Raw genomic sequence first — 22716 nt, forward strand, 5'->3', positions numbered from 1 at the left:
AATATGTGAGCTCGGCAACTACGCCGACCGTGAAGCAAAATTCAGTAGAAACTACAGTGGCTGTTACTCTAAAAGATTCCACCTTAAATAAATTGGAAAAATTAAAATATTTTAATAGCACTGAATACATCGAATTGATTAATATGGAATCGGCTGCTATAGCATTTTTATGTGGCTATCTTATAAAGAAAGCAAATCAATTTGTAAGCTGCAATTTATGTTTTTCAACATTACAAGATCTTAATCCCCAAGTAWACTGCCCGTTATTGGAATTAATATACCACCAAGATCGTGGAAGATTAATCTACCCAAACAAAAAATTTGTGAGTTTAATAGTGTTTGTTGTAGAAATTATTATTGAACTATTACCAAGTCTGCCAACTGAAGATGTGTCGTTTAATTTAAGGAACATTTTATTATCCTATCTGTACGGCAATCCAATTTTTTGTTGCGAATCCCATTCTAAAATTTTGTGTACCATAATTTTAGATAAGCTTATAACACCAATTGTTTCTAACTTTTGTAGCAGACATGCTCATACAATTGTGAAAAACTTAAATATTCAAACAAAAAAAAGAAAACTCTTAAAATTAAATTGATAACACTAAGAAAGTTGCTTTATTATAAATAAAAGTTAATTTATAGGTTTATTTTATCGAATGGTAAGTGCTTACTGGGATCCTTACTTTTGTTCATCATTAATTTTTAATTTAAACCTGGTCAAGATTTTTTTTTTTTTGAAATTTCAAACTGAATCAGGCAACCAACCATGCACCGTATGTCAGCGCCATCAAACGTCAAAATTATTGCCACGCGCGAGGCCGGATAGACGAAAGTCTATCTTTTTATCAAGGAGGCCGTGATCGACAGTAACGGTGCCATGACCAAGTATTAGTCGCTTTGATATGTCTCTAGTTGTCAAACTTGTCAACCTATTGTGATACAGTCGTAAAGAAACGATGCAAATTTGTGAAAACAGAAGTTACTTACGAATATCGCAAAGATAAAATTTATCTATTGTTAAATTGTTCTAGAAACCGAGCATACATCTTTTATAAAATTATTAATAACAAATTTTTCAGTCGTTAAATTTACCTACTCATAAACGTATCTAAATAAAGAATTATTGCATTTATTTTCGCAAGTCTATTAAAAAGTGTGTAAAGGTAGTAAACAAAATTATCTTGGCAGAAATTTAAATTACACAAAATTCTTGTAATAAATGACAACTCTGCAATAATTCAATAAGTTGAAGTTGATCCACTAAAAAGTAGGCCAAATCCCCTCAACAATAATGCCGGGATATGTGATAGAAAATTGATAGATAGGAAGAAGTAGACAATGTTACTAAATTAAAATAAGGATATAAGCAGAAATATTAATTCGATAAAAACTTTGAATATGTGAAACAGACTGCAATGCAGCTACCATGTTTTAGTCGATAGTTCGAACCTTTCATGTTCGAAATTTTAGCAAACAATCTAATTAACTGACAACAAAAAAATTTTACTAAAAAAAAATCTGCATTTTGTACAAAATATGTGTACAGAATGGTGCATTTTGGATGTCCGAATAGGGAATCAACGAAACTAAGAGGTTTAGCCAAAAACGAGTAATACATTCTGGGACTCTTTTTTTTGGGGAAATAATATTGGTTAAAACCGCAACCCGCTATAGTCTTTTGTTTTCAACTTATAGACAAAAATTGGCATTTTAGCGAAATCTAAAAAAAATACAGTCACTTTTTTACGAGGAATTTAATAATGTAGTTAAAATTTTTTTCAGTTATTGGTTTAGCCGTAATAAAATAAACTTGTATTTTTTTATATGGGAATCATAGATGGCCATGTCATTTTTAAAAAGCTTGTTTTTTTCTTATCTAAAAAAAATATAATTGTAACAAATGATTATAATACATTTTTAGTAAAAAATTATCATTGATTTTTGTTCGCAGTTGGCCATGAAAAAATGTTGTATCTTCAACTGAAAGGATTTAAACTATATTATTTAACCAGTGTCACTAATGAAAGAGTTTTCTAAGTACTAATTAATGAAAAAAATGCAAAATAAATAGTAAATCAACCTATTGGCGACTAATAACATTTCTTTGTTTTTAAATAAGCTAACATTACCATTGTAACTTCTAGTTATACATAAGAGTGTGTAAAAAAAAGTCGCTTTAATTCTTCAATAAAATATATTTTGTATGACACAAAAATGACGATATGGCTGTTCAAACACCCAAATTCCGTCTATGTGGAACGTTATCCTACCTCTTATTAGATCATCAAAAATATGCTTTTTTCTAATTGTGTTGACTGTTGACACACTTGTTTTTCCTATTTTTGGATTTTTTAAAATGAAATATGTAATAATAATAATTTTGTTCTGAGGCGCTCGCATATTTGTTCAATACTTCTAACATATCGTATTTTTTAAATTTTTCCAATTTTATCTATTTTTTCATCTATTTTACAGTTTACAAAACTCTTATTGATTATTATTTACATATTTGAAGTGAAATAGTTTTTCCATGGCCAACAATTATCAAACAAAATATCTATTTCACTTTTTAAGTATATGTAATTATAAAACAATATTCTGTTACAAATATATATTTTTAGATCAGAAAAAAATAAGCTATTCAAAATTGCCAGAGCCACCTATGATTTCCATTTAAAAAAATAAAAGTTTATCTTATTACGGCTAAACCAATCACTGAAAAAAAAAGTTAACTACATTATTACATTCTACGTAAAAAAGTGCCTGTATAATGTCTTTATTTCCAATCCGTGTCCTCTATAATAACGAAGATATGAATTTTTTTAGATATCGCCAAAATGTCAACTTTTGTCTGTAAGTCGGAAACAAAAGACGATAGCGTTATGCGGTTTTAACCAATATTATTTTCTCAAAAAATGAGCTCCAGAATGTATTACTCGTTTTTGGCTAAACATCTTAGTTTCGGAGATTCTCTATTCGGACATCCAAAATGCAGCACCCTGTACATGTCATGCCACAGCCATCGCCACTACTGTCACTTTTCACGATGTTTTTTCTGTATGAAATAGTGGAACCTTCTAGCTCAACATTTGTCAGTAGGGTTCAATTGTAACACAAATTATTCTTTTATATGTTTCTGACATATTTCACCTCAAAAAATGCAGTTGCGACGTTGCCAAGATGGCGATGGCTATGGCACAGTTAATAATTTCATCAATACCTAGATTGTGAAATTAGAAAAAATATGTAAGTTAAAAAAAAAAAACGTTATGAAATCCAAGTAAGAAACATTGTCCATAATAATTAGGCTCTGGTGTCTGACTGACTGTAAGAAATCGACTTCCCATATAAAATTGAATAGGAAATTAACATAGGAAATTAGTTTTTATTTTTTTTCCGGCTGCAGGAGTAACAGAAATCAAAATCTGATTCATGGAGCTTACAGTGCTCGAAAAGGGCTATTTAATCGACATTTTGGTCGATTCTCCAATTAACTCCATTTGGACGAAAACGACCCTCAAAAACTCGAAATTTGAATCTGCCGGGTTAGCGTTACTAAGAAACGAACTATCAAGTGATTGTTGCCAACAGAAAATTTGTAGCAAAAAGCCCTTGCAATGATTGTGTTTTCTTAATGTTTTTGGAAAATAAATGTTACTTTTCTAATAAAACACTTCAATAATTGAATGGAAATGCTTTTCAAGCCAAAGTAAAATTTGCTTGCATTATTAGAGTGATAAGTCATGTGAACGAAATGTGAAATTCTTTGTTTATAACAATGACTTGATAGCTCGTTTCTAGTGACGCTAACCCGGCAAATTCAAATTTAGATTTTTCGAGGACCGTTTTCACCCAAATGGAGGTAATTGGAGGATCAACAAAAATGTCGATAAGATAGCCCTTTTCGATCACTGCAAGCTCCATCAATCAGATTTTGATTTCTGTTACTCCTGCAGCCGGAAAAAAATAAAAACTAATTTCCCATGTTAATTTCCTATATCCAAGCCTGCCTGATATCTTAATGTTCACACTTCTCGGATAAATTGTGAAATACACTGTTTATACTTACGACGCGACAAGAAGTAAACTGTCGCATATAGTTTGATGTGACAAATTGTTTAGACAAAAATGTGGTAGCTAGTGTTAGCAACTTTAAGAAAAAGTTATAGATAACAACATAAAGTGTAAAAAAGTAATTAACGAAGTACGTCATATTTAACCTTTTGTTAAAATTAAATTAATAGAAAATTGTAGATTCTATATTTTTTTTAGTTAAATAATCATTTTGTAATAATATGCATTTGTGAAAACACTTTCTATTTTCCTTTTACTTATAATAAAGTGCACCACAATACACCTAAAATATATACAAAAATATAAAGCACCTGCCAATTACACCACCCGGAAAGGATAACGTTAGTAGGTCAAAATTTGTACCAAATGGTTATACAGAGTGCGCCAGAACTCGCGCCCCAGAGAAAAATTTCAAGTAAGATAAGATACCAGAAACATGAAAAAAATGTTTAAAAAATTCTATCTGTCAAAAAATTTTGACATTGATTTTTTGACATTTGACATATTTTTATATCTATTTAATGATACTGATGATCTTGTATAAGTTTTTTTTACAATTATTTAGTAAAGGTACAAAAATTTTGACAATAAAAGCCACAAATAACATTGAACAGAGTTATAATTTAGGATACAGCTTCCTTGTTTCCTCTTTTAATAGCCTATAGCAAAAAAACTTGGAAAATTATTTTTCCAACAGAAATAAATAGAGTTAAAATGTAAACTTTAAACAATCATAACTTCGAAATTTTTATAGAGAAAATTTTTTTAACATTTTTTCCATGTTCCTGGTATCTTACCTTATATGACATTTTTCTCTGGGGCGCGAGTTCTGGCGCACCCTGTATAGTTAGTAGGAGTCGATGATAAAAAGTTCAAAGTAAAACACCCTATCACTTTAGGGTATCTTTGGAAAAGGTACGCTTTTGCTAACCAAACTGACCGGAGTAATGAAGCACGTTGTACTTTAGGATTTTTGCCCCCTTACTTCAAGTAGCCGACCTCCCGAAATCGCCACTATGTATTACTTCAGAGAAAGGGCTTGTCCTCTTTGTCTCCGCAGACATTTTAACATTTTTTTGCGTTACTAGATCATACTCGCCCGGGGATCTGAAGCCACCTTTCTGGCCACGTACTGCAGATGTTGATCATTAAACCCCATGAGAACTTCAAGCTTTTGACGAAAGATCAGTAGCATTTTGTTACTGAGGAGTATTAGTTGTATTGGCCAAAAAAAACTTGGTACTTTTTATAATTTATAAGCAAATGTTTGGATTTATTATCCAAATTGTAGTGTGAACTTTTGTTTAAGAATGTGTACCACAAAAATGCCTATTTTGGTAATTTTTGTACATGTTTTTAACATAAACATAGAATATTAAAAAGGGCTTTTTTTGAAACCTCCTAGCCCCAAATAAGGCCCACCATTCAATAACCAAAAAAAAAACAACATAAGAAACACAAAAAAAATAAAGAAACTTAAAAACATGTATTAATATGTAACTAGAAAAATTTAAGTTAACATCCAACACGATAACACATCAGATTACATATTTCACTATTTACAGTCAACTAAAAGACATATCTAAAAGTAACTATCAGGTACGGTGGTTTTAATTTGGGTAGTACTAAAGCGATCAGTAAATAATTCTAATTTGATCAGTATACAATGACAGACGATCAGTATTTAATTAATTTTTGCACATTAAAAAAATAAAAATAAATAGTATAATATAATATTTATTTTGCACAGTAGAAATAATAAATCTTAAGTAAAACACGCACTGTATTTTATTCTAATTTGTACAGTAAGAAATCCAATTTGCACATTAAAAATAATAAACGTTCAGTAACTTTAATTAAAATTTGTGAAACGACATAAAATTTAAAGAATTTTCAGTTTTGGTTACATAACAATGTACAGTTGCGGAATTAAAATTTCGGGCAGTATTTTTCTGTCACTTTAAAAATTCACTGTAAACTATCTTTTACTGTCATCATGACTGACATTTGACAATTAAACTTTTTTTTTGTTGTTAATTGAACAATTTGTCTGTCCTAGAAAATTTATTAGTTCAACAAGTGTAATTAAATCATCGCTGCCTGCTCGTTATTATGCCACAAATCACTATTTTTGAAAGTAAATAAGTCAAAATGGCATAAACATGACAAGAGTAAAAACTGAGGTTATTATAATGTAAAGGTTGTTTTAGAGTTTACATTATGAAAATGACAATACTGCCCAAAATTTTAATTCCGCAACTGTATGTATGCCCCTGCGTAAGAATGTTATTTGTTATTGGTACTTATTTTTATATTACTGAATATTTTTTATTATTGGATGGTATATGTATTAGCGAAAGCCCCTGCACAAAAAAGAATAATTTTAGCAAAAGCTGGAAACTGTGCACAAATGGTAATCAGTCTAATCAGCGTACGCCACTCTTTGCACTGCTGTGCTCCTCCTGATACCACAATTTTGTTTTTGAAGGCTTTGCGACATTCCGATTTTGGTAGGAAACATTTTGTTTGTAAATATGTAAATATTAAATTCATTAGTTTCGCTAGACATTCATTCATTGTCATTACTGTGCATTTATTTTTTTACTATGCGTTTATTATTTTTTGTGTATTTACTATTTTTACTTGTCGTTTAAATAAAATACTGTGCATTTAATTTGTACCCTTTTAATTATCTTCACAAAAAAATTAACGGTGGGTTTTATTTGGCTTAGGTACCTTAATTATTTATTAAGCTAAGATTTGTCGTTGCAATCAGTGTTTGGTATAAAATAATTCGACTAAAGATATCCACGTCTAAAATAAGATTTGTGTATTAAATATAAACTTCACATTTCATAATTCAGTAGAAGAACGTAACTTTCATAATAAGCTAGATTCTTACAAGTTGTTAAAATAGTAATTATCAAAGATGATATACGTGAGTTATCACACTAGACTCATCTTTATTATTCAAATTGATAATTCATTTGCATCTTAGATGTACACATTCATTATTCAGTCAGAATAAGGTTTGTTCAAGTTGAACAGAATTAATGATATTGTTAGATAAATTTAGAACAGAGGCCCTAAAAACTACGAGTGCTTAATTTGCCAAAACGTAATAAATCCCACTATTTTGTTATTTATAAAATAATTTATGTTACCTATAGATTCCTTTTAATTTAACACGTGTTGCTCCTGTTTATAAAAACATAAACTCTTAGATTCAGTTAAAGTAATTCGCACTTAGTAGTAGGTACAAAATTAACAATATGTAACATTCGCAAAAATAAATTCCTTTTTTATCAATTATTTATTTTTACAATCACCAACATTATAAATGAGGACTTTTTGAAATATAATAAAAAAAAACACAAAGTTTCACATTTTTGCGAACTGGACGAAAACAATCCGTTTCCTGCTTTAAGAACATATTAAACAAAACGATTCTTTTTATTCCTGGTTGAGTTTGTGATAATTAATTTATTCAAAGCCCATTTCTATGCATCAACGCAGCTTGCTTTTATTTTACTTCTTTTAATGCAAGAATCAATTGCTACTACCAAACAATGTGCGCAAAGTTTTCAATTTGCTTGCAAAATTTTGCTGTCGATAAATTGGCGCAACGCTACCGTAAACACGAATATTAAGTACGTGATCCGTTCTTATTGTACAGAACATAATTTCAATTTAAAACAGTTTACAACAAGGCAATAATCAGATAGAATCATGATGAGGATATACCGCTCATAATTTCATAATTTGTGCAGAATAAAGTTTGTAATTGAATAAGAAGATCTTGAACTGAAATCTATAATGTTCATGTCAAATTACGTATTTGAATGCTGAAAACGTTTTTCACCGACATTCGCTATTTATAAATTACTTTGACAAGACATGAAGATGAAGTAGAAGTAATAAACTTTATGACTTGCAGGAAAAATACCAACATAGTGGCATTCAAGGCTATAATTTTTGGAGCATGATTAGAGTAATGCATGTAACGCAATTCGTCATGTTTTGTTTTATTTGGCACCATAAAAACCTATCATGATGATACCTTCTAAATAAATACGCACTTCCGTAGTGGACAACGTATAACGTCTAATAAACGTCACCGAAGCATAATAGGTAGGTATATGATTAGAAATTTTCCAAAAAGTCGATTTCGGATTATTTAATACCACCGCCTCCTTAATGTAATGTATCAATATCCCGCCTGGGCATTTCGTAAAAAATGCATTGGAGCAGTGATTCCGATTTTTTCTTAGTTACGGGGGTTACTAAGGAAAAACTGAATAATTTTTAATTATTAACGAAAAATAACGCAATTAATAAATGCTGTGAAGGAAGGATACAACAAAACTAGATACGCCAGGGAGAATTGATATTATGAGATTGAACCCTTTAAGGTAAAAAACTGGATTTGTCAAAAATTTTCCCCAGATTAAAGCGACAACGGGAATCACTTGAACTCAAAAAATGCCCAGGCGAGAAAAGGGTTATTTCTATGTAGACGGCGATGTTTAATACTCTCTAATTAATTTACAATATTAGCTAACTACATATTTGTAACTCATAAATACCCACAACTAAAAAAAAGGCTAAACTTTAACCTATTTATATTTTTTTCTGTCAATGTTGTAGTGGAGCTTGGAAATTAATAAAACATATAATCAACGAATTTACAGTTTTATAATAATTCTTCGTTTTTTTCTGCTATACCTTCGAATCTAAAAAATATCTTAGTTTCATGATGCAATTAAAATTTATAATAAAAATAGAAGTGATGTAAGTATGCAATAGTCATGTTGTTAGATAAGTGACTACATTATATAGATGCATCATAAAATAGCATCCCGTTGTAATCATAAATTACGCATTTTGAATGTGTGAATAATTGCATCATACCTACATTTATAATCTTCTTATCTAAAAACAACAATTTTCGGTGTGCAATTTCATTTTGTGCAAATTTAAAAAAATTTCGATAAGCAGCGAAAAAAGTCGTGTGAAATCAGCCACAGGTTCATGACGTAGAGGAAATTTCAGATAAAATTTTCGTGAAAAAGAGTTTTGATAATGCACGTAATTTACGACTGATGACTTGGTTAGTAGGTACATTAGAAAACAGAAGGGTTTCACTTGCAAACTCACCCCTTGATAGCAACAACCCTTTCAAAAGCCTTAGAAACTAGCATTTTTTGAGAAATTCCGATCTGACAAAACAAAATTAGTGAAGAAAACTAGCCAATTAGATTTTTTTGCAACCTAGCCACAACCCCGATCTTAAAAATGATTTACTTTTGGAGAATTCCGATCTGAGAAAGCAAAACGCTTTATACGAAAACTTTTCTTATTTCTTATTGAAAATTGCATGACACTATGGAAGAACCAATCTGAATTTAGTATTTAATATGATTAAATTGATTGTCTGATTAACTAAAATTAATGAGCAGAAATTTTTTTGACAACAAAAACTAACTCAAATTTAATAAAACTTTATTTTAAACATCAAAAACTAAGACTTACGATTGGACATACAATTATTATATACGAAGTGCGCCAGAACTTGTATCCCTAAGAAAAATGTAAGGTAAGATACCAGAAACATGGAAAAAATGTTAAAAAAAATTCTAACTCTAAAAATTTCGAAGTTATGAGAGTCTAAATGCACTTTGACTCTATTTATCTCTTTGGAAAAATAATTTTTCAAGTTTTTTTGTTCAGGCTATGTAACTCTGTTTAATGTAATTTTGGTTTTTATTGGTAAAAGTCTTGTACCTTTTCTTTACAAGATCATTAGTATTATTAAATAGACATAAAAAGGTCAAATGTCAAAAAATAAATGTTAAAATTTTTTGGTAGATAGAATTTGAAAAATTTTGAAAAATTATAAATCACATCTCTTTAAAATTCACTTACATTAGGGGACTATGAGAGACGTTTACATTTTGTTGCATGGTTTATAGTAGTTCCGAAAGAAGCAAAGCTACATAAGATTTTGTGGACCGATAAATCGGCTTTCTTAATAATGAGACTGTTAATTGACACAATTGTCATTATTGGTCACAAGAAAACCCTCACTAGATACGAGAAACTAGATTTCAGCACTTTTGGGGTTATTAACGTTTGGTGTGGCATTATTGATGGTCAAATTATAGGTTCTAAATTTTATGAGGTAACTCTTACTGGTAAGCGGTACTTAACATTGCTTCAGGAAGAACTCCCGGATTTGTTGGAGATGCGAAACGCTATGATTCTGCAGCAAGATGGAGCCCCTCCACATAATGACAGAGTCGTAACAAAGTTTCTAAATGAAAGGTACCCAGGGTGGTTTGTAATCGCAGTGCAGGAATAGCATGGCCTGCGAGATCGCCAGATCTCACCCCCTTAGATTTCTTTTTATGGCCATTTTTAAAAGAACGAGTTTACGTGCCTCCTCTTGTCAGCATGTAAGATCTGAAGGACAGAATTAGAGACAAATGCCGTCGTTCGTCCCCTCTAACACATACAAAAGTATGTATTCAAGAAGTGCTACACCGAGCTCAAATGTGTTTAGAAACAGATGGCGCTCACTTCGAGCATTTAGTAGAAAAAAATTAACTTATTTTCCGTAGAGATTCCACAAATTACAAAATAAACACGTTTTGGTTTATGTTTTTTTTATTGCGATAAGAAAACGAGGCTTTCGTTCACAAATAACAGTACTCTAAATGCTATTTTTTATATCATGAAAAAAAGTACTGTTATTCATTAATTTTCCTTATTATTTATTTTTACAAGTCACAGCATGTTTATTTATTAAAAAAAATTTTCTCACAAAATCAATAAATAAAATAACCAAGTTGTAAGGGTGCGACAGGTTACCTTGAACACAAAAATTAAAAACTGATTTCGTAAAACCATTTATTCTCCTAGTGAAAACAAAAAAACTGTCTGTGAAAAAACTGTAGAAAACCTTCATATCCTGAAAACGTCATTACTTGAGCTTCTTCCAAACATACTTCCTTCCCTTTAAAAATTCAAGCGCCCTTTACGGTAAAAATCCAATAATCTTTGTCAATAAGAATGTTATCATAAGAAAAACAAACGTATCCTTAAGGATACTCACACATAAAGATAAAAATGCTCCTTGTTCTAAGAAGATTAAATAAATGAAGACAGAAATAGTGATGTTTCTATCCTCAGCTTATAACAATAAGTAAATTAAATAAATACAATAAAGTACTCAATTCCAGTGTAAAACTAACAACAGGATCGCATTTTTGTGTATTTGTTAAAATTAAAAACTTTTTTGTGTAATATAGACATCATTTATTTAGTCATTAGATTGGCAATAAAATTTAAATTTTATTTCAAACTATTAAATCCAAAGGCTTGGCAACCTCGTTGGCAACTGTGTATTAAATAAAAATAAAATGAGTATACATCATTAGATTATTATTACTCGTATTACATATTACAGTAATTCTATTGATTATTTCCCTGACAAAATTTAAGCCATTCAAATCTTTCAAATTTCTGAGATTCATCCAATTAGATTCAAATACGCGATAATTCAGCACGTGTGCATATTATCGACATGTAATTTGCGCGTGTGCTAAATTACCGCGAATCTAATTGAATGAATCAGAAATTTGAAAGATTTGATTGACATATGTTATTTTTTTAAAATAAATTGTTTTTTTTAATTTCTCATAATGAAAATAGTGTTTTTGTAAATTTTGTTCAAGAAATAATATGCAAAATACCCCTAGTGCATGCCAAATTGATTCTAACTTTGTTTCGTGCACTTCATACACTCGACAAAATTATCGACAATTTAGCTTGCATTCGGGGTATTAGGTACTAATGATAAATTAAAGAGTAATTAAAATAAAGTTTAAAGACGTTTAAACAAAATTGTCACTCAGTCATTAATGCCAGTATATTTTTCAGTATGTTTGTAAACCAAGTGTAAATTTGGTTTAAACAATCAAAATCAAATTTGCATGAAAAATCAGCCTGTACACTGTACACAAATATTGTTGTTGTGCAAATCAATTTTTTTTTAATTTTTACCGAAAAAAGTGTACTATAACATATTCTGTCATAGTTAACTATACAATTTTTGCAGTTAAAAAATAACTGAACTTTATACAGGATGCGCCAGAACTCGCGCCCCAAAGAAAAATTTCCAGTAAGATAAGACATAAGTAAAATTCTATCTGTTCAAAAATTTTGACATTTATTTTTTCACATTTGACATTTTTTATGTTTATTTAATGATACTGATGATTTTGTATAGGTTTTTTTACAATTATTAAAAATGGTACAAAAATTTTGTCAATAAAAGCCACAAATAACATTAAACAGAGTTAAAATTTAGGATACAGCTTTTTGTTTCCTCTTCTAATAGCCAGCCTGCAGCAAAAAAACTTGGAAAATTATTTTTCCAACAGAAATAAATAGAGTCAAAGTGCAAATTTTAAATTTTCATAACTTCGAAATTTTTATAGGTAGAATTTATTAAACATTTTTTCCATGTTCCTGGTATCTTACCTTATATTGCATTTTTCTCTGGGGCTCGAGTTCTGGCGCACCCTATATACAATCAAACATTCCAATATGCCATGAGCTATGACGACACACGCACACACCAAATTGAAATGGATACTTATTAAGTTATTAATATTACATCTATGTAATTATGATTAAACACAAGGCACCAATTAATAATAGCACTGGAAATCCAATATTTAAAAAACGGCCACTCGAAAGAAACAATGGCAACATTTTCCTTTATTTGATATTCCTCACTGTAGCACTAATTATGCTTTATTTTCATCAATGAATTCGATTCATCATCATTTATGTGTGTAATAGTGTTTGTGGTGAGATAGACTTTTTTTGCAATGTCTCACAATGAATTCAAAAATAAACTGTTAATTGTGTTTAAAAATTACTCGTCCGATCAAAAATGTGTCATGTATGTAATTTTCTTCATTGTTTTGTATTTGTTTGTTTTTTTATGTAAAGGTAGATATGTATTTATATGCCGTTAAATAAATTATTATATTATATTCTTACTGAGAAATGATTCTTAAGATCTCAAATTCAAGTAAGTTTATTAATAATTTTCAAAATTAATAATTGAAATTATTTTAATTAGACTTAACACATTTTACAAGATCTATTTTTTTATGAGAATATGTATAATAACTTCAAACTTTCTTTTATTCCCAACTTTATATCTTTTAACATTGAAACGCCCGTATGAAACAAACGCAATTTCAAAAACGATTGTAGTTTTTTTTCTTTTTAATGAACATTATAAAAATATGACACAAAATACGTTTCCTCTAAATTATTCCCTAGAAAAAAATACATCTGCCCATTAAAAACTCTCAACTAATGCATTGTACTTTATCGGATTAAAAACTTTTCGCATTTGCAACTTTTTCAAACGGATTGAAAACAATTATAGTAACCCCAAAAAACTGACACAAATCCGATTAATTCTCTCTTTAAACCAATACGCATTTGACAATATTTTCGCACATTTGATATACCCATGTAACAATGATGCAAATGAATGAAATCACAAAAACACCCAAAACAATTAAAAAGATAATTTAATGTAGCAGGATTTAATATCGTTTAATTCTCTTGTTGCCATTCGCACCTACTGAAAAAAAAAATGTATAAAATGTTATGAAAGCGAAACACCTAACGATAACGGAAATTCTTTACAGCCAAAACTGTGGGGAATAAAGTTGATTGCTTCAAAGAAAACTTCCTTTATAACTTTTTTTTTCATTTATAGGAAAATTACTGTCCAATAAAATTAAATTTGCATTGAAATATTTCTTGTAGGTAGATTAAAATGTAAGATCATAGAAATTTATGAACAGCTTTTGATTAAATTTTTAAAGAAAATGTATTCCCCATACATGGTGGGTGTGCTACCATAGAAATTCAATCTATAATATCCTACAGGTACATACGTATCCTTCTAGTGTCATGTGTTTATTTCACACTCGTATTAACATTCCAATTTTTAGTTAATAAAAAACTCTGACTACTATTTAAGAATTCAAAGCATTCGAATGCTAAATGAACGAACAGTACTAATGTTTTCTGATCATTTTAAATAAATTTCATCAATAATAATTACCTAATGAATGGAAAGACTTTGTAAAAAAATATAGTGAATCGTTATTTTAACATTTCAGTGCGGTTACAAAATATTGAATATTGAATCTTTTGTAAATGTAGTTGGATTTTTTTTCCATTTTCTATTGGAAGTATATTTTTTCCACTTTCATTAACTAATAAAATTGATGTCATTTGTTTACGTTCATTGTTTTTAATAACTTGGTCCAAAACAGTGGCGAGCCGAGTAACAAGTTGATGTAAAAGAGATAAGGCGTGTTATTTTGCAAGAAGATGACCTTACTTTTATGTTCAAAAGCGGTAATAATCCGAAACCTGTTTTAGGTGAAAGTGAACTTTGCATAATATGTAGGTATGTATTCCTTAAGACAAACAGCTGCAACGATAATTTTGTCAACAATAAGAAAATAAGGTCTAAATTAAAATTAACTATTATTTTTTCTAAACTTTGACAATCTTTAACAGAAGAGTATTTAATTACACAATTTCTTTACGTGAGTCTTGCATCACTACGGTTCAATTATAATGAACCTTGAAGCAAAATTAAAATTACTGATGATGCGGATGCCAAGTGATTTCTTGAAGGTATTGCGTTATAGTATCATCAAATGCTCTTTAACACCAAACAAATTTTTTCAACAAATGAATAACAACTTATATAGACAATTATGTTCGCGTGTGAGTCGAGGTAATTAATCTAGAAAATGCGACGGGTTTGATTTCCCCCTGGTCGACTTGTTGTTTGTCAGAGAGTGCGAGAAGCAATTATACCAGTATCAAAATCCAGTCAAAAAAATTGAAAAAGACAAAATATCTTTCTCACTATATAGCATATTTATTTGAAACCGACAATATGACATAAATAGAACTGAAAAATTTGCATATACATTCAGGAACAACTGAGAGAGTAATTCATGCCTTGTAATTACGAAAATTCGTCCAATTTTTTATCGCTAATTATAGCGTTTACTTTTCCCAAGTTTCCTTCGCGACAAGAAAATTAAACTTTGTAAATAATGACATTATCTTAATGCCTCGCTTGTGCAACAATTTACCGGAAAACAGAAAATTTCGATGTCATCACAAAGAAAAAGACGATGTTGGTACATCAAATTCTGCTATCACCTTATAATATTCAACAAATGACTAGCGATAAAGATTGCGTAATACATTAATTCAAGCATTTCTCATTTCAATTTACAATTTGATGTTTGTTTCATAATTTCAGTCAATATTAGAATAGATCTATACGGAAATACTTGATGCACTTGCATTAGTTTTATTAAGAAATCAACAATGTTAATAACAATTGTAAAAATAATTGTGAAAATATATTAAACTGTGGTATTATACCAGGTGAATAAAAAGTATGGAACCAAGAGTTTTTTTTCGTAAACTAAGCACTTTACAAAAAAAAATAATTAGTGTAGCGTAAAGTCCAATTAAAATGTGACCATTTATTAAGAATAACATTTTTCGAAATTTCTTTTAGTTTTCGAGTTCTGTTTTTTTTTTTTTAAATGGCAACCCATTATGGTAATTTTTTAAATTAAAGATTATGATCTAAAAATGACCTCTAATTAAACAGAATTGTTTTCTAGTCAGTACTTTTTTTAAAATAAATTGTTAAAGTTGCGTTCCGAGCCCATCACAAAGATTTTCCGAACTTGAACGAGGGAGTCGTTTCATGACTTTGGTCGTTGGAGAGTCCGGTTTTTGGTGCAGGTGCTTTGGGATGGTTCCGGATGGATAAAAAAATGTAAAAACAAATAATTTTCTTCTATTTTTAGTCGATTCGAAACCACCCCAAAGCACGTGCATAGAAATCAGGGCTCTCCCATGATGAAAAGCATGAAACAACCACTTCGGTTAAGTTCGGAAAATCATGATGAGCTCGGAACGCAACTTTAACATTTAATTAAAAAAAAGTACTGGCTAAAAAACAATTTTATTTAATTAGAGGTCATTTTTAGATCATAATCTTTAATTAAAAAAATTACCATGGTGGGTTGCCATTTAAAATTTTTTTTTCTAGAACTCAAAAACTAATAGAAATTTCGAAAAATGTTATTCTTGATAAATGGTCACATTTTAATTGTACTTTATGCTGTCTATAGAATACAGTGCATAAGTAAGGTAAGTCATAAAAATATTTTATGATTATCAACATAATTTTTAATAATTAACCCATTAATGATGGAAACAATAAACACATCTCCACCTACGAGTAAATGTCACAAGTTAGGCGTGGGTTAGTTTATTTCTGATCGAAACCGATCCATTAGGTTGAACCAATTATTAACCATAAGGCACGTTTTAGCGGTTTCCATCAGCAAAAGATTTAGGTAAACAAACAGTAATAGAACATCCCATATCCAATTTTGCAAGAAAGGAATAGAAAATACAAATAAACATTTGCAAATATGATAGTGTTTGTTCTTTTAAGACTTAATTTGCTAAAAAATAATTTGTTGACAAACTGTCAAATGGAAATTGCACCTAAAGAAAGATTTTCCTCAAACATTTCTAGTGGTTAATTTCATAAAAACTTATACCCCTTGACTTTCATAAAGCCTTTAAAAATTATACCACTGTTCAGTCAATAATCTTTGTTTATTGCAGAATATTGATTGATTGTTTTCAAGTAAAAGCCAAAAAAAAATATATTCATATTAAATGGTCTACAAAAATAGTAACAATGTTTAATCTCCAATAAGAGTTTATTAACTTCTAAAAATGTTTCCACTAGACCCGGGGTTATATTATTTGGAAATATTGTACTACTGGTATTTCAAAACACAAGCAGAATTTAGCTTCATTTATTGTATACATTTTGGTATCCAGTGGCGTACTGAGGGTTCCGTGGGTTGCGCAGAACACGAGCCCGGGCTCCAAACAGGCCCGCACGAGCCCTGCCCTTCGCCAGTTACAAATTACAAATTTAAAAAATTCTAAAATTATTATTTTTATATTAGCTGTTGAAATTAGGTTGTGATGGCTAAAAAAAATGTTGTCTACTTGAGTTCATAGATATAGAGAATGTTATACAATCGAAGCAGAATTATTCTCTTCCATTTAATAAAGAAAAAAATGGAGCGTTTTATTTAGAAAAACTGACCTATTAGTATTTGACTTTCCTCAACGTAACGTAACGTAAAATTTTAAGGGTTTGTTAATCAATTTTTAATTATGAATCCACCAAAAGAAAGATCGATCTTTTCCAAAATACGATTCCATAATAGTTAAAAATTGCAGAGTTATCAATTTTTGCAGAGGAAGGTTTAAAGTAAAAAATATTCGAAAAGTCTCGTGGAGGGAGAAACAACTGGAGAGAGTGTGCCCTATACCGGCTATGTTAGGTTCTTGGCCGAGCTGCAAACACCTTTTACGACCATTTTTGAATCTACCGCATAAATGTATAATCAGTGCGCAAGTCGAGAATTGTTTTTTTAATCAGCTGATACCATGGGCGTCTCATTGTGTCCGTATTTTCCACATTGTCTTTTGATTTTTGTATTTATTAACTTTGTTTTACAGAGTTTTTTTTAAATAATCTGCCTAGTTTTAAGTATTAATGTTAATTGTTAATGTTAATCGGTCGTGTATTTAGTTATTTAGTTAACTGAATGTAAAAAACATTGACTACACCACTGCATCTAAATTGGTAGTGGGGGGAAAAAGCTTGAGCGCGCACTTTGAAAAGGATCATAAAAGGTGTTTGCTCATGGAACACGTTTTTAGTGCTTATGCTCCCTCCAGTTGCTTCTCCCTCCACGAAAAGTCTATAAATCTCAAAAACGGCTGAACTTAGGTAAAAAGAATACCGATGATAACTTTCATAGAATAACTTGAGATATCCAAAAACACAACAAAAAACATAAAATAAGAGTTATTTAAATAAAAAAAAAATAAATAAAATAACAAAGTTGATACCCACTTCCGATATAAATTTCATAATTATTTTTGGTAATTCTTTGCTTATAAACAAAATCAAAAATAAAAAAGTAATTTTAAAACAGTAAGCAATTTTCGATCTACAAGTGCCAAATTAGGTTTTTGCGTGGCCCACCTTAACAAATTTGATTTTACCCTGGGCCCACCCAAAATAAAAGCTTCTGGTTCCGTGTCTGGAAACTGTATCGCAAAAAAACTTGCAAGATAAAAATGAAGACGACTAACATTCTGTACTAAATTATAATTTCTGTTTAAAAGTGAACTTGAACAGTGAGTTGACTACTGTTTTTTCATTAACCTTAGTCTCAAGAATAATTTAGTAACTGTAATTAAGATAGCCAAGAATCCGTAAATTAAGAAAGAGAAGTTTGAAAAAGCAGTTTTTCTTTAATTTTCACAAGAATGAAAATAATTTACTACAAAAGACTCTGATCATTAAACATCACATTAAGTTGACAATAATTTGTCTGGATAAAGAAACATTAATTAATAATGCAGCCGTTAAACAAAGTTCTTTTCGAATGCTAAGTGTAACCCAGTCTTTTAATTTTTTTAAATGTCATAAAAAAATAATTTTTCATTAAAGATTAACTCGCAATGTTTCGGAGTTCAAACGTACGTAGCAAAAGATTTCAAAGAAAATAAATATTAAACACAAAACAATGTTTCAATGTAAAAAATTACTCTCTTCTAAAATTATGTATTGATAGCCTATATCTTTAAAATTTGTATATTCCTATTATAACCAAAAACTTACATACTATTAGAATTAACATAGATACAGGGTGTTTCACGTAATTTTACGAAGCCTGCGCCGTGAGATGCAATCAATAATACATATTTCGATACAAACTCGATTACAAATTTTGAAAAATTGAATAATCTTCTGTAGTTTGTTCACCCTTTAAAAATTACAACGTTTTTAGTTAGTTAGTAATTAAGATAGATAAACTAGAATCATATTCATGCCGTCTCTTGATAGAACAAATGATAATTGTTTCTGAAACACTGCAGTTTATGACTATTAATGAAACAGTGATTAGTTTGACTACTATTGTCATGGGTTTCCAAAAATTAAATAATTTGAAGTGTATTTTTTGTATTCAGTGTTCTGTGACTTTTGTATAATTGGGTGCGTACATTAGGCGCAAGCCTCGTAAAGTTGTGTGAAACACCCTGTATTTAACAGACATAAAAAATACGACATAATTATATTCACCTATTCATGTTTGGAAAATGTTTTTAAAAACTGTGACTACACAATATTAATCTATAAAAAATACTAAATAGATGTAAGTAAGCCTGTTACCGTTAATTTTAACATTTTAAACTGAAAATGCACGTGGTAGCAGTTTCCCATGCAAGGTAACTTCCAAGTTGACAAGTTAAAAATGTAAATCGTTTAAATAACAAAAAAAACGCCCGATTCCTAATTAAAATTTCAGATGTAAGAATACGATAAAATAAAAAATATAGTATTATTAACATAAAAAGGAGAGTGAAAAAACAAAGTTAAGTTTGTTGAAAATTGCACAATTTGATCAGTTCTAATTAGCACATTGTATAATAAAAGCTAAATAAGAATTACATCCAATAAAATCAAAACAATGAGCAAAGCTCTCATAAATATGGAAAATTTAATTTTCTACTATTATTATTAATAACAATATACATAGTCAAAGCATTTGAAAATAACATAGGTAATCGGACAAATAAGTATAATCTAATTACTTTAAACTATTTTGCAAGAATATAGTAATTTTCATGTGTCTGTAGTCAAAAACGAAATGTATATATTTCTCAAATTAATAGAAATGAAAATTTGGATTTTGCTGATTGATCTTTAATACTGCCTGGCAAATTTACATTTGAATGAAACCTCAATATTTGCCTAATTAATCAAACTAATTAATGAATCCAATATAAGATGTCGATCAATAGTTGCACATAAACCAAAGAAACAAAGTTGTAGAGTATTTTACGCTAGTAGGTATATAATGTGTAATGTCTAATTGGCTTGCGTAGCGTTAAATATGTCCAGTTGGTAGTTAAATAAGATAAACAAACCTTTCTTTGAGGCTGTCTCATAGCGGGCTGAGTAACGAAGGTCCTTAGTGTGGCAAGCGGTGCCGGGAGGCCAGTCAGCATGGGCTGCACGTGCATAGCAGGGGGTTGCAAATGTAAAGGCCCAGCTGGATGTATAGGCACAGCCACCATCTTCTGCAGGGGAACTCCCCAGGGTAGGTACCAGGACCCAGGGTGGTGCTGCATAGTTTGATCGATAAAGAAAAGTATTCACACTTCACACCGTTAAACCTCGAACTCGCTGTTTCTTATTACTTAGTTTGGCTTTTCTCAAACAACACAATATGATTTCGTAGGTCGCGAAAACATGCTGCTTTTGAACAAACCAAGATGAAAGGTTGGACGCGCGCACCACTATTCTTGCCAAACCCAATCGGAAAAGGTTTGATTAATATTAATGAAGAGTGCGATGCTATTTCGGGGTACCGTGGTTCTAACAAACAGAAAAAGAGGCAGTATCACTGTCTATAATAACTGGCTATTCATTGTTTCCGACGTGACGTGCGTTGTTTATATTCCCGGACTAAATTTCGTGCGAGTTTGTTGCGGGCCTGAAAATAACCCCAATGTTAAGACAACTATTATATTGTGCCAATTGTTTACATTAGATTGAGCCCAAAGCAAGAAAAATGTTGTTTTGTGATAAATCGCGCAAAAGAGATTTGTTCATTTTCCTTGAGTGAATTGTCGCTTCGCAGGAGCCGCAAAGCCTTAAGTTCCCATGCCCACAAACATTAAGACGTTATGAAAGCAAATGCCATTTGCCACTTATCTCATACCGAAGAAATTCAAATTAATTTACATCAAATTACACTATAAATAGCGGCAGCCAGAAATCAATCCAAATTTATTTTTTCTCTCTCAGTAATGAACATCATATAAATACACTCACAGCACACCATTAATCACTAAACTTCCTGTTGTTTTAAACACGCGAATCAATGGTTATAGTTAAAATAGTTAAAAGAGTACAGATGCAATAAAAATAAATATTTCTAGTTCACTGAGTACACGACTTTTCATTTTCTCGACACCCCTCTAAATAATGTTAGCTGTTTTATAAACTTTATTAAAAATAATAGCTCCTGCGAAATGTTTTTTAGCATACTGAAGATGAGGAGGGTGAAAAAGTGGCCATTCTAATGTAAACAAACAAATGGCCAGGACTCACTTATGGAGGTGCAAAAGCACGCAACAATTACTCCAATCAGTGATAAACAAAAGATGTCAAGATTGCTTTTTATAATCAGTAATCACATTTAAGTCACTTACTCCTGTTAAGCAAACGTTTATCCTGTTCTGTAGGTATACAAACAGGAGTGTGTTGACAATATCCTGAGCAGGAGAGATTAGCCTACAAGTTAGCCAACAGAAAGCACTCTAACATAGACCAATTAATGTATAATATGAATGTAAGTGTGTTGTTTGAGCGAACGATGCAAAATCATGTCAGGTGTTCGTTCAGCGCGTGTGTTTTCCACTACCGTCCGCGCGTGTATTTCCTGCGAGGGCCGAGGAGCAACTGCTGTGAATGAGAGCTCGCGTGCTTTGCAGGAACCGGGGTTTCTATGCGCCTGCTGTACTGTGCGTAGCAGGAACTTTTGCCTGCAGGATTCTGTATTTACACCGGGTCTGCGCCACGACACATCGCGATGTCAGTCGCGCATAACGGCCTTAGGTTTTATTGTTTGTTTGTCTACCTCTAGAAACGTACTTCTATGCCGGCCACATCTTCAGATATTTCCAAAATCGCAAGTATATTTATATTCCTTTTAAAGCAGCAGATTTCACGGATAATCTACACGACTTCCCGGCTTCCATCGGATGACCGGATTATGTCACGGATTACGCGTAACTTGCTGCTCCTGGAGAATGAAGCTCAAAAATGAAGCGATAAAAATACAACACGCGTATCGTCTTTATGTCTATTTTCAAAGGCCATCAACACTATTGAAAACCACAAAAAAATTGGAAGTTCTTTGATATCCACAATTGCCTAGAGTAACAATAGGGTAAATGCAATCCTGTACTTTTTAATAAACTGGTTTTACTTCCAAATTACTTGGAGTTACTTGTAATTTTTCAGAATCTTTTTTTTTAATTCATTAATTCAAACGAGTATTACTTTAAAGCAACAATATTTTTTTAGGTTAATCTGATAAAAGGTTTATCTTTACTGTTAAAAAAACAACCCTCGTACATTTACCAAAAGCTAGACATTCTTCAAAATAAATTAAAAATTTTTAAATAAATTTTTACTTGACAAAATTTTATATTTGTATGCGAAGAAATTTTGTTTGAGAAAATTGGCAAATGCGAATGTTAAAAATCATTTTATTAAAAAAAATGTTTATAATAATTGCTATAATTTACTTATATTTGTTGAAAACATGAATCACGAAATCATGTTTAATTAAATCTTCAGTATACGTTATATGTACA

The 22716-nt window shown here is 30.4% G+C and overlaps 1 protein-coding gene across 3 annotated transcripts in view; it reads right to left on the reverse strand.

Annotated features, from left to right (window-relative positions):
- LOC123013991 (RNA pseudouridylate synthase domain-containing protein 2-like) overlaps positions 1 to 22716 on the reverse strand; it is a 344356-nt gene that overhangs the window by 194478 nt on the left and 127162 nt on the right. Inside the window, exons 1-2 of one of the 3 annotated variants that reach the window (XM_044412878.1) lie at positions 21547 to 21789; positions 20257 to 20825 (exon numbers count right to left, since the gene is read on the reverse strand). The exons of 1 other annotated variant lie outside the window; for it this stretch is intronic. In XM_044412878.1, the coding sequence (XP_044268813.1) occupies positions 20257 to 20460 (204 nt within the window). In that variant the 5' untranslated portion in view covers positions 20461 to 20825; positions 21547 to 21789. Of the gene's footprint in view, positions 1 to 20256; positions 20826 to 21546; positions 21790 to 22716 lie in introns of those variants that run through there. One more of the 3 variants, XM_044412877.1, reaches the window with a different exon arrangement.

This window comes from Tribolium madens, unplaced genomic scaffold, assembly GCF_015345945.1.
Source record: "Tribolium madens isolate multiple individuals breed KSU strain unplaced genomic scaffold, Tmad_KSU_1.1 Scaffold_96;HRSCAF=242;Tcas5.2_LG5, whole genome shotgun sequence".
NCBI lineage: Eukaryota > Metazoa > Arthropoda > Insecta > Coleoptera > Tenebrionidae > Tribolium > Tribolium madens.